This window comes from Pagrus pagrus, assembly GCF_965226575.1.
Source record: "Pagrus pagrus genome assembly, chromosome: 7".
Classification (NCBI taxonomy): Eukaryota; Metazoa; Chordata; class Actinopteri; order Spariformes; family Sparidae; genus Pagrus; species Pagrus pagrus.
In genome coordinates, this window is record NC_140191.1 from 23407296 (window position 1) to 23420233 (window position 12938).

The following is a 12938-nucleotide window of genomic DNA, read 5'->3' on the forward strand; positions in this document are numbered from 1 at the left end:
AAATCAATGTAAATGTGCCGAGGTTAGCTTAGCATGACAGCTAATTTGTTTTCATTAGAATGTCTTCCACTGTGAACATGACCTTCTGGTTATTTTTTAGAAGACGCTTTGCTTTGGGGTTTGTACTGGTGTTTTGATTAGTAATGTCTGTTATTGTTTTGTTTTGTCAGGCAAGTCATTTGGAGACAGAAACTATCTCCTATGAGGAAAAAGAGCAGCAACTTGTCAATGACTGTGTCAAAGAACTACGTGAGTATTGGACCGACTGGAGTCATGTTATGCTCTATGTCGTATCTGTCACCTGCTGTTTCACTCTTAAGTAGAGAGGCAGGTTTTTTGGGGACAGATTCCCACTTTTGATGAACACCTGTCCTGTTGATGTTTCCAGGTAATTCCAACCTGCAGATTTCCACTCTGGCTGAAGAGCTGGCCAGAAAAAGTGACGACGCCTCCAGACAGCAGGAGGAGATCACACACCTCCTCTCACAGATAGTCGACCTCCAGAAGAAGGCCAAGCTGGTAAGAAACACCTCCTGACATCTCTAATACTGTTTTCAAATATCTTCTGTTTGTCTAATTAATGCCTGCCTTCAGTGCAACATAGCATATGCTACCAGAGCACATTGGATACAATGTTTTCCTATATGTCCTGTTTTTCTGGCGTGTTTGTAGTATGCCGTGGAGAACGAGGAGCTGACTCAGCACTTGGGTGCAGCCAAGGACGCCCAGCGACAACTCACTGCTGAGGTGAGGTGATCCACAACCCACTGACCGTGACTTCATCATTTTCTGCAGTGGTAGCTTCTTCTCAATGAATACGTTGCCAAGACAGCCTGCCTTGGACCAAATCCTGTTTCAGATTCAGATTAGTTTATTGTCATTCAACATGTCAAAAACGTGAAGGAACAAAATTCGTTACCCAGGTCCAGCAGCGTACAGAATAAATAACAGTGACAGTGTAATAACTAAAATAGACCTAGTAACTACATTTCCTAAATCCTATAATAAATAAAACACAAAGTTAAAAACCAAGCAGCATTTTGAGGTTCCTTCGTGTTATGTGCTGCTTCAGAAGTATAATCTCATAATGGAAACTTAATGAAAACAGAGCTTCATGTGCATGTTGTTGCAGTTTTGGGGGTTTTTTCTTTCTCTTTTTCTCAATTTCTTTCCATCTTATCCTTGACTCCTGCTCTTTCTTTTCCCTTCCTCCAGCTGAGAGAGTTACAGGACAAGTATGCAGAGTGCATGGAGATGCTTCATGAGGCTCAGGAGGAGCTCAAGAACCTGAGAAATAAAACCCTACCACTCGGCACATCGAGGCGTTTCCATTCTCTGGGTCTGTTCCCGATGGTGAGCTAATATTCATGAACATATCAGTCAGCATTTCCATGCTTCCAACAGCTGCAAAATCCATTTACACTTTCTTTTTGCCTTCTTCTCCAGGACTCTTTGGCAGCAGAAATAGAGGGCACCATGAGGAAGGAACTGCAAATGGATGATCCAGACGTAGAGGAGCAGAGGTATCAGGCTTTAATAGAAAACAGAGATAAAGTGTTGTTAATCATTTGGTCTAACGTCATATTGAAATGTTCCGGTTGATGGTCAATGGGATATTTATGTCACCATGTTTGTCCAGACTACAACCAAAGCGAGTGTTCCAGACAGTGAAAAACCTGAACCTGATGCGTCAGCGTTCATCGCAGGCCCCCTCCCCCCTCAACATCCCAGGCTCCAACCAGACATCATGCTTCACCTCAGGGCGCTCCAGCAGGGTGGGCACGCCACGCTGCAACTCCATATATGGTAGCGAGAAAGGAAGTGGGATCTTCCTGGACAACAGGACCAGCAGTATCATGGAGAGTCCAGACGATGGGTACGCACAGATCCACTCTGCAGCACCCATTTTAGATTTTTATATATTAGCTGCTGCCTTTTTATTAGAAACTACCAACCGAGCTTCACAAAATAACAAAACTGAGAAAGAGATGCATTCTGCTTTTAAAAATCAATGTCATCAATGTCCGCAGGTCGGAAGACTCAAACAGGCGCCCCCCTGGTACCCCAGGAACCCCGGGCAGCAGGGACCTGGAGGCAGCCCTGCGGCGTCTGTCCCTCCGCCGCGACAACTACCTCTCAGAAAAACGCTTCTTCGAGGAGGAGAGGGAGAGGAAGCTGGCTTACCTGGCCAAAGAGGATGAAAAAGGAGGTGAAGGGAGTAGCGGAGGCCCAGGGACGCCGACGGAGAGCCTGCTGTCGCTGTGTTCGCATCCCTCCCTTGGAAGCATCTGGTCGGGATACTCATTCACAGCCAGATCGTACCTGCCGGAGAAGCTGCAAATTGTAAAGCCGCTAGAAGGTGATTATTCCTCTCAGAGACATGAGTCCTCTGATCCTCAGAATGCCTCACACAATGAAAATGAAAGTTCTCTGAAACATCAACAGAATCAGAGAAATTCAAATCCTTTATTTCTACATACTCCCCAAAAGTACACTCACCAGAAACAGCAGCAGAATCAGTATCTGTTTTTTCATAACCACAGTCCAGCCAGAATCTGGCTGAGTGCCTCACAGGGTCCTAAGACCCTGCAGAGGAGCTCCAGTTTGTTGGAGCTGAGCTCACAGTCTCACCTCAGAGCTCCGCTGACGTTAGTCACGGGCCTGCTGGAGGTGTTGGAACAACAGGAGGGCAGTTTAAATCTGCAGCACTCCTTTTACTTCAGACACACACAGCCACGCTGCTGGTTTGAATTATAGAACACCTGACAGTCTGCGGTGTGCTGCTCGTTTGAAGCATATAGTTTGTCAGAAAGACACCTCGACTATGTTACATATAGATTTGTGCTGTATATTTTATTCAAAGCTGATTTGACAGGTATGAAAATATATACCATACCATAAAGGATTATTGCCTTAATGTCAGCTTTAGTTTAGGAGAGACAAACATGACATGTTTCCAGTGTTACATTTATCCCAAGTACTTCACAAATGATGAGCACTTTGCACTTCTATTTTTTGCAGCAAATTAGTCAGTCTGTGGTATTTTAAATGCCACAGAGTGAAGTTTTCTTAAGCCTTGTTTTTTTTTTAATAGAGGATGCTATACTTTAAGTTTTTATTATTTCTGTATTGGTAGCGGAGTGTGTAGAGTTGGATTGTGAATGTTTGCTGTCAGATATTTATCCACACTATGGTACTTTTACGGATACAAAGCAAGTACATAGCAGTTAAGAATCTGAACATTGATAGCTCGGCCAAAAAAGAAACAACAGCCTTAAACCTGATGTTTTTCCTAAATTGTACATGTGAGAAATGTGGCCTTTAAAGCATTCATCACTTTTTCAAAGCTATAGCTTCTCAAGTGGACGTAATATTAAAACTGTTGCATCACAGAGATATTTTCTGTTTCGTGGCACCACCTAGTGTTCAATTTCAGTTGCACCACTTGTACTGTAACTAACTTGTAACTGATGTATAAATGAGGTGTACATACTAAAACTATGCAGGCACCTTTTTAATACACATAAACTAGTATTTATAAAAAATCTTTCAAATTTTCATTGGAGCCATTACTTCCATGCTCGTTATTATGAGTTTGCATTGTATGCATCTGGCCTCAGATAATCTGTTTGAAAGTTACAGCCAAAAAAAATGAGCATGTGAAATGTTAACATCCCCTGTTGCTTGACAAAAAAACTCCTGGCAATATTTGATTTCAAGTCTAATGATGGTTGTTGTACTATATTTATTTCTTGGTAACCTCAGATTATCTGTGATTATCTGTGCCTCCTTGATTAGATTTAATAATTCTGGGCACCGTCACATGACTATACTGTACTTTTTAAAAATGCATTTCAATGCATTGAATTTTAATAGTATTCTTACAGTTGTATGGCAGTAATATAATCTCTGTCTCTACACTGAAGTCTCATACAGTATGTACTGTTCATCCCTTTCACTCCTCTTTTGTTCAACTTTTAATTTTCTTCATTTTGGTTTTGTCGTCTTTGCACTTTACTTATTTTTCTGTTCAACATGTCTGTTTTCTTTGTTGATTAATTCTTGAATAAAATCATACTAATTTTCTCACCTTCCCTTTTTCTCTCATTCTTTCGGTGTTCGTCTTATGGGTTTGTGCACTGACATCTCTTAGAGACCCTTCATGTGTCATGAGAAAACAACCATTGGACTTGAAATTAGACAATTTACTTAGTGCAAGGACAAAACAGAAAGACATTGCAGGATACGTGACATGTCTGTATGTGCTGCATGAAGTGACAATCTGAGAATATGCCTCTGCCTGTCGTCCTGTCTGTGTAAGTGCATGAATGTGTGACATGGATTGTGTGACTGTGTATGTGAGCGTGCCCAATGATATAATGTCTGCCAGTAAACAGCTGAACTTTATTTTGATCTATTTTTAAATGTTTAAACATAGAATGACATTTACTGAACAGATATTATGTCCGAATGTCTACATACATAGACGATACAGCATATAATAATGTAATAGAATGTAAAGCTTATTGTGAGTCGGCATGTTAAGCTGTATTTGACACCACAGACAAATTGTACCTTAAGTACTACATATTAATTTTTAGATATGATCTAACAAAAGATAAGTGTAGAACTCGACTTTTTAAGTTTCAGTGATTGTAATCACTAACACTGTCAATATGCCCTTGAAATCACGAAAGGCATTATAATCAAATATCCTTATATGTTGGTATGAAAAACGTGAATAGGTAGATTTAACGACACCTCTGAGGGCATTACACTAACTTCATGAGATGCAAACATCTAACATTTCTCTGACTTTTTTTCCAGGCTCTGCTACTCTCCATGCTTGGCAGCAGCTGGCTCAACCCCACATGGGCGCTCTGCTGGATCATCGGCCCGGTGTGGTCACAAAGGGCTTCCGCACTTTAGCGCACGAGGAACAGGAAGACGGCTGGCAGCTGGACCAACCAGAGGAGGATGAACTTTCATGTGACTCATTCACTGGCCTGTCAGGAGAGAGCCCTGCTCCCACAGATCTGCCTCGCTCTACCTCTTCTCCCTCTGTCTGCTGCAGCAGAATCGGAGACGTCGATGACAACAGCCAGTCAGAAACACTGCAAGGAGAAATATGCATGGCTAGAGAAGGGATTCAAGTTAAAGATGGACATGTTGCAAACATGCCCCTTTCCTTCTCCACACCCTCCCCTTCTTCCTCTCCTCTCCCCTCATCTTCAGAGATGAACGGGCACGTGGACCTCAAGGAGCTCCAGGCCTTACAGGCCGCCGCAATGGACCGTAAGCCTGGTGAGGGAGCGCTTAGCTGAAGTCACTGCACTGCATCCACCATCCCTTGTAACCCTGGAGCATGGGGATAAAGGGGAGGGGGGGTGAAGAGGAGGGGTGGGAGGGTGCGGGATTAGGGAGGGCATTCACAGGACATCTCACAACCCCAATGTGACGTCCCTTCCTGCACCATCACGCTCATGTGCACACACCTGCACACCCACCCGTCCCACCGGCAGACAGTCCTCATGTGTGCAGCCATCGAACCCCATCCGAACAGAGTACATCTTTTATTTTTGTTCATTCACTTACATCTCCCTTCTCAGTTCACGCCTTCTTTCACTGCGGCACTTTGCTTTATTTCAACCAATCATACTCATTTTTTACTCTTCAGTGATGCCTTTCCTCTTCATCACATCTTCTCCAGTCTATAACTTTTGGTTAAATGATTATAAATTCATTCTAATAATCTCAATCTCAGAGGGTGACCTGCAGCACAGAATTGTATCTTGTTTTAGTGCGATTCATAGAAATTTAGAAAATATTTGGACACTCAACACTCGCACCACACAAACGCATGCAGAAATATCCTGGCTCAGATCTAGTATGAGGGCACGTACAAGCATATCAGGTGTTACTAGTGCAGCTGTCCAAGTCACATGAACACGTGACACCCACTGCTGGTTAATAGTGGAGCTGACCTGTAGCTTCTTCCACACATGATGATATATTTAGTTATGGACTGCAGACATAATAGAAACATGTCAAACACTTATTTCCAGCACTTTAACCATTTCCTACACTTTGGATTCCTCACTTAAACATGAGTTCAAGGGAATGCATTTAATTAATAGTGAATAATATTTTGCATCACCTGTGTCTGCTCTTAAATTTAGATGTCAAACCACCATACCAAGCAGAACAGTCCCACAATATTAAGTAAAGAAATAAAAGACAATAGTTCAGTGTGTTGGTGTATTGTGTTTGGAAACAGTGAGAGATCTCTCAATGACCAGTATGAACAGGAATGATCAAAGCTGTGCCAATGTTCATGTTGGCACCTGACTGTGGTTTTTAGAAACTTGACAAATGTGAACATATGCTATAACAATGACCAAAACACATGCTTTCAGAGTGAATCTAACCACTGTGAATGTGATATGATAATCTTTCCGTTTCATGGAATAAGCACACCCTTCAGTATCAGTATTACTTCAGTATCTCTAAAATCAGGGCGCTCATATGCTGGTGCTTCTGCTTGGGGCTTAAATTTGCGATCATGGCCTATTTTTCCTCCACTTTGTTGTCTACAGTGTTTTCTGGTGCTTTTTGTCTTGGTACTCACATCCTGTTGTCGTCTGTTCTATTCTCCTCCTCCTTTCCTCTGCTCTAGTTAATTTCCCGGGGAAGTGTATGTCCCAAACAAGCTCTACATACACCTTCACCACCTGCAGGATCCTCCACCCCTCTGATCAGCTGACCTCTGTGTCCCCAAGGTAACCATCTTAAACATCTGACTTCCTTTTGTAACCATTTTACTGCATTTCATTTTTAAATGTCTTTAGCAATATTGTTTAGTCCTCAATGTGACTGTAGTGCACTGTTATGAACACAAGATGGAGTCATTTATCTTCTTGGAGTCCATTTTTGCATTGAAGCTTCATCAAAGGGCACAATATGGGGAGGGAGCTGCTTTAGCCTTGCATAAAAAACACCTACTGTGGTAACAGATGGTGTAACTTGATCATAACTTGCACAAAAATGTATTGTGAACCATAAATCAAATAGCTGTTTCTCAGCCAATGAGCAAATTCCCCTCTAATAGATTTTGAATCAGGGCCACTTTGATACCACAGCACCTGGCTGACGTCTGTCTCTCTAAGTCCCTGCTGTCTGATTGGCCTTGGCAGGTCAAGTGATGAGGAAGATGAAGTGGAGTTGTATCATATGGTTGTCATGGCCGGAGTAGAGCAGAGCCATTGAGTGCTCCCTGTGGGGTGAGGCACTGCATGGGGGTGCAATCCTGAAGACTGTGGGTGTGTGTAAACCAGAATAACGTCAGCAGTTTGTCTCTAATGTTCCTTGTTGACGTGTTCCTGACTAACAATCCAACTTCTGACACAGTGATGTGTCTCCAAGCACTGATCAAATCTAACTTTTAGGGTTTAAGCATGGGTGGTAATTCTTGCACTGAGAAGAGTATACACCGATCAGCCACAACATGATAATGATCTTGTTACAATGCAATGTAATGAGTACACCCCCTCATAGCGAAGGCATACCCTGATGGCAGTGGATCAGATACCATGATAATGCACCCTGCCACAGCCCAAAAACTGCTCAGGACTGGTCTGAAGAACATGACAAAGACCTCAGCAGCCATCCAGCCTCCAAATACCCCTGATCCCAGTTAGATTGAGCATCCATGAGATGTGCTGTAGGTCTGATCCACGAAGGCCCACCTGATGATCTTACATGGCTCTGACATACTGTAGATGCATTGACACAGGACCTCCATGGATCAGACTTGTTCTGGCATGTCCCACAGATGCTCAATCCAATTGGGATCTGTGGAGTTGTAGGCCATGTCGACGCCTTGAGCTCTGAGTCATGTTCCTCGGGCCTCTCCTGAGCAGTTTTTGCAGTGTGGCAGGGTGTATTGTCCTGCTAGGGAGGCACTGCCATGGGGTAGTGCTGTTGTAATGAGGGGGTATACTTGGTCTGTAACAGTGTTTGACTGCCAGGACCAAAGGTTTTCCAGTGGAGCATTGCATTGCAAGATGATCAATGTTAATAACTTCACCTACTGTTAGTCCTTTTAATGCTGCGGCTGATTTGTGTATATAACAAGTGGTCTTATACAGGGGGAGATCGTACTGTAACCCCTGTCTGAATTTGGTCTTTGGCATCCGATGCCAGGGATTCAGCATCTACAACAAGCTGTTCAACATTCTGCTGGTATACCCAAAAGACTAGTCCTGAGTCCTCACTGTTTACAAATCCAGAGACTGAACAAACCCCTGAAGCAGACAACAGCAGCTGTCTCAACACCAGATCCAAAACTGTTCTCAGCACTGGCAAGAGATCAGTCACATCTGACACCAAAGGTCTGCTTTAAATCAAAAGAGGGGTTACGATATCCTTCTTGTATATGACCACTTTGCCAATGTGGTCCATGGACCAGATAAAGGTCTTGTTGACACCTGATTCAGCTCCATTTGCTTAATGAAGACCAGAAAGTGGACTTTTCACTGTTTACCTACTCAGGGCGCTTATAATTAACCTATTGTGTGGTAAATAGTCTAATGTTTGTAAAAATTTGTCAGAATGCCTTAATGCTCCTCCTGACGGCAGTTATAAGTTATATGTCACAGACAACGGAGCAGTTGGTAAAAGCAAAGTATGAAGACTTGATAAATCATGAATATTAATTTCTGTCCTTGCACCCCTGCTATTTTTCATGCTTCCTGCACACCCATTACCCCCCGATCCTCCTCTCTTTCCCTTTTCACTTTCTCCTCCGCCATCCTTCTCTCCGTCTCCAGCCCAGCTCTAGCTTCTTGTCAGAGCAGTGCTTACATCAGCACCCATACCCCCATTTCCTCTCCTATACCCTTCTCTTCCCCACCTACACCTTCCTACACTCCCAGCTGCACCCCACGCCGCCTGTCCCTCTCACTTTCACTAGCAGAGTCCTCCACCAACCTTAGGGACTCCACCAAGACCACCAGCACCTCTCTAGGCCTGGTGCGCCTGCTGCTGGAGCATGGGATTTCTGCCTCAGTGTATGACCCACTCAGCTGGGACCGAGGGTTGGATGCCAGTGGAGCTTCAACACCTGTAGCGCAGAGAATCAGCGAAATGCCACTGGAGACCGAACCCACACGACTGAGGAAACGACCGGACACCCTCCTCCTCCAGCCCTCCACCCCGCCCAACTCGCCTCGTTCCAAATCGGCCTCCTCTTCCAGCACCCGTCCAGTCTTTCAGTTCAGCCCCTCCGACGAAGACCCGCCGTTTTACGACACCTTTCTCGCCTCTAAGCCAGCTCGTACCATCCTGAGGGAAGTGCTGGGGGAGGCAGAGAGGGAGCGAGGGGGGCAAACCGATGATGACAGCCAAACAGAGATGCTGAAGCTGCGACTTGTGGACAAACTAAAATGTTTCCGAACCCTGCCCCCTAATGCCGCCTCTGCTTCATCTGGCAGTACTCTGTTGGCCCCCTTTGGATCTACCGGACTGGGAAACAGTACACTGGGTGGGGGCCTACCAGGTTTGAACGCAGGGCTGAGAAGGAATCGTAGCTATCCTGCCATGGTAGGAGCCAGTATGGCCATGAAAGACCCAGGGGGGCCCCCCAACACAGAGATACTCATACCGCATACGATGCAACACACACAGGAAATGGGCAAAATGCAAACAAATAACACACTGGTCTCGAAGACCATACACATACCACAGACTCTACATGCACTGGAAACAGTCACACCACACACGATAGTACAGAGACACACTAGGCCAAACAGCGGACAGCAGGATTCAACAAGCGATGACCAACATGACACTGGGACATAATGGAGGATATTATGACACATGTGATATACAACACACATACAAATTTATTTACAGAGCCAAATACCCCATCATAATAACTATACAGACATCCTTCAGCTGTGGAGTACAGACAGTCCAGTCCAGACTTCAGCTGATTTATTTAGATAATCATGAGTTTGATCAATATAAGTGAATGAAATGGAATAAACCAGAAGTGGCTGACACTGTTACACTGTGTTATACCCATATACTGTCACACCAGACTAATGATGATGATGATGATGATGGAGTATGTTGCCTTCCTCAGTGTCCATCATAACTATATTGTATATGATGTATATGCAATATACCTTGTCATACATAGTGTAATATCAGAAGGCCCAATCTGGTGAAAGTACTGCAGAGATTTCTCACACTCCTCTTTTGGTCTCATTTTGCTTCTCAGCCTGAATGAAAAAAGGCAACACATTAATTTCAAATGTACTGTATTGGCCCAAATATAAGACTGTTTTTTTTTATTCACATTATGTATGAAAAAAAAAAAGGGGGTTCATATATTTCCAAACTACACAGTTACACATTCACTACAGCAGATGTTACTTTAAAGGTGCAGTATGTAAGAATTGGCCAACCAATAGGGGGAAGGATATCACCCGGGTATCCACTAATTGCTGCTAACTGTAGCAAAAGAAGAAAATCTCTTCCATTGTAAAGATACAGCCATAGTAAAGGTGGCTGCTAGTTCTGAACGAGGCAGACTTATTACCAGAGCCTTTATTTAGCTAAAAAAAAATGTACCCATATTTTACTATATTTTTATGCAAACATGATAAATTTGTCTGCCTTGTTTCAGTCAAAGTGCAAAACATTGTGCTCTTATATTCAGGCCGCTGTAGTATTCTTAACCCCTTACTTGTTTTTGTGTCTGCATTGTATTGCACTGAAGGTAAATCGAAGTTATGATGTTGGCATTAGAAATTTGTTCCACCAGCGACTCTCTTTTTTTCCCGTCTCTTCGTGTGTCATCTGCATTTACAAAAAGAATCCAGATTGTGACTTAATGTGTTATCCTGCTGTGACTTACTGTTCTTATGTGCCTAAAAACAGCTAACATACTGTATCTCATTGGAATATGTTTTGTTGAATTACTTTATTATTTAGATGCAGTAGAGAGAGTAAATCTGAATAATTGCACAAATTCATGTATTTGCATCTGAACCTGCTGAGGGTCCCCACACGTGGTCATTTGTGTCTATGGCTTTTGTTTTCATCTGTCAATGAGTTCCCTTCATTCATCCACATGTAGCACATAAACAGTAGTACAAAGCAGGTCCAGCTACACAGACACCTGTTAAAACACTGTGACGAGAATGCCAGAGGCAGACCTGCGGAAAACAACAATGTAGTGTCATTTGATTCTATTGTGTATGAGGCATGACATCCTAATTCAACTAAAATGTAAATGGGAGCTGTAACATCAGAAGTAGAGTCTGCCATCCTGAGCTGTCACTCAAAACCAAAGTTGCATCCTAGTAAAGAGTGGGTGGGACCACGACACCTGCACCTATTGAAGCAAGACTGCTGTCCAATGTAAACCTGGATCATGCGTACATACTGTCGCCATATAATTTAATTTATATGAAATCAAGTGTGTGGGTGAAAAAATAGCAATATAAGGCATTATAAAACATGTATGTTTCTGAATGTAAATGTCAAAGATTCGAATGTTGGTTTTTAGAGCAAGAGACTGAACTTTTATCACAGTTTGTCGCTGAAGGGGAGTTTTTAGTATCACTGACCCAGTTCCAGTGTCCATCCTCAGGAACACCCATGAGACATCTTGTACAGTTCCCATAGATACATAATACATGACTTTACTGGCAACAGAAACACCTATGTCCTTGTGAAGTGATTCCTCCTACAGCATTTCGATGAAAGTCTGAAGGTGGATGTTGGGACTGGGCCACTGACTGCTTTTCTGACTGACAGTGAATGAATAGAAGTGGCTGGCTCTGTTGCTGGCAGTGATCTGATGAAATCCTTAATGATTAAGGGGCTAAACTAGCAATGTTACTGAGTGGGATGATTAATAATCATTAAATATATTTATTGAATACTTGTGATTATTAGAAGCACGCTTATAACTGATTGTCCATTGTACATGTTTGAGTGCAGATTGTATTTATACTTTGAACTGTCACACGGACATTTTGAATCATTTCTCATTATTATGATTAACTGATAAACGTTTATCTGGTTTCACAGAAACATTTCCATTTTAAAACCATTAATTCATAACAGATTTGGGAGGAAAAAAATCAGTCAACAATTTGCAGTATTTATGAACCATACCAAGTGCTGAGACCGAAGGCAGTGGTGTGTGTGTGTGTGTGTGTGTGCGCTTGTTTTTTGTGTGTTAACTGAATTATCTGAATGTAAGTTATTACAAACAGTAATCCTGCTGTAGGGCCATATATTTGTGTACAGTATGTTGATTTATCTTCATCAGTTTGTGTTAACCTCAGAAGGAGTGCTATTATTACATTGTAAATGTATACAACACATATGGTCATGCTAACTTTTTTAAAGAAAAAAAAGAAACTGTAACACTAGAAGACAAAAACAGGGAATTAAGTTGTTTATTTTTAGTAAAGCGGGAAAGAAACTTTTCTGTTCAGAGACTGAAGTGTTCTATTCTACAGAACGGGCTGTACTGTCAATAAAAAATGAATACATGAAGACTGACTGGTTTGCCTTATTCAGTGTTGATTGGTCAGCTCACACAAGCCTGAGCCAGCTCCACTAACAACAGAGCAGCTGTGCTAAACCAGTTCTTACATGCCTGTCATGTTGACAGTGTGATGTCACAAAGTCACAGAATTAAAGGCGGGACTACTGACTATTCAGGAGCAGCGTTTTAAACTGGAGGGTGGAGCTTCTGTTGGTGCGGAATTTGACTTTTTGTAACTTTCGAGGTCTTTCATAGGTCTCCTTTAAATGTTCCATATGAGACATTCACTGCCACTAGATGTTGCTCTAGAGCACCAGGACCTCAGACCAAAACAATTGGGCGAAACGCTGCACCTTCCAAAAGCCAGAAA

At 42.7% G+C, this 12938-nt stretch overlaps 1 protein-coding gene across 5 annotated transcripts in view; it reads left to right on the forward strand.

Annotated features, from left to right (window-relative positions):
• trak1a (trafficking protein, kinesin binding 1a) overlaps positions 1-12582 on the forward strand; it is a 37970-nt gene extending 25388 nt beyond the window's left edge. For 4 of the 5 annotated variants that reach the window (XM_084358213.1, XM_084358211.1, XM_084358212.1 and 1 more), the window contains 10 exons: positions 171-249; positions 389-519; positions 673-747; positions 1216-1353; positions 1447-1523; positions 1640-1876; positions 2031-2359; positions 4828-5304; positions 6677-6779; positions 8829-12582. In XM_084358213.1, coding sequence (XP_084214339.1) covers positions 171-249; positions 389-519; positions 673-747; positions 1216-1353; positions 1447-1523; positions 1640-1876; positions 2031-2359; positions 4828-5304; positions 6677-6779; positions 8829-9858 — 2676 coding nt within the window. In that variant the 3' untranslated portion in view covers positions 9859-12582. Of the gene's footprint in view, positions 1-170; positions 250-388; positions 520-672; positions 748-1215; positions 1354-1446; positions 1524-1639; positions 1877-2030; positions 2360-4827; positions 5305-6676; positions 6780-7193; positions 7281-8828 lie in introns of all 5 variants that reach the window. The other variant, XM_084358214.1, reaches the window with a different exon arrangement.
• Positions 12583-12938: the final 356 nt, after the last annotated feature.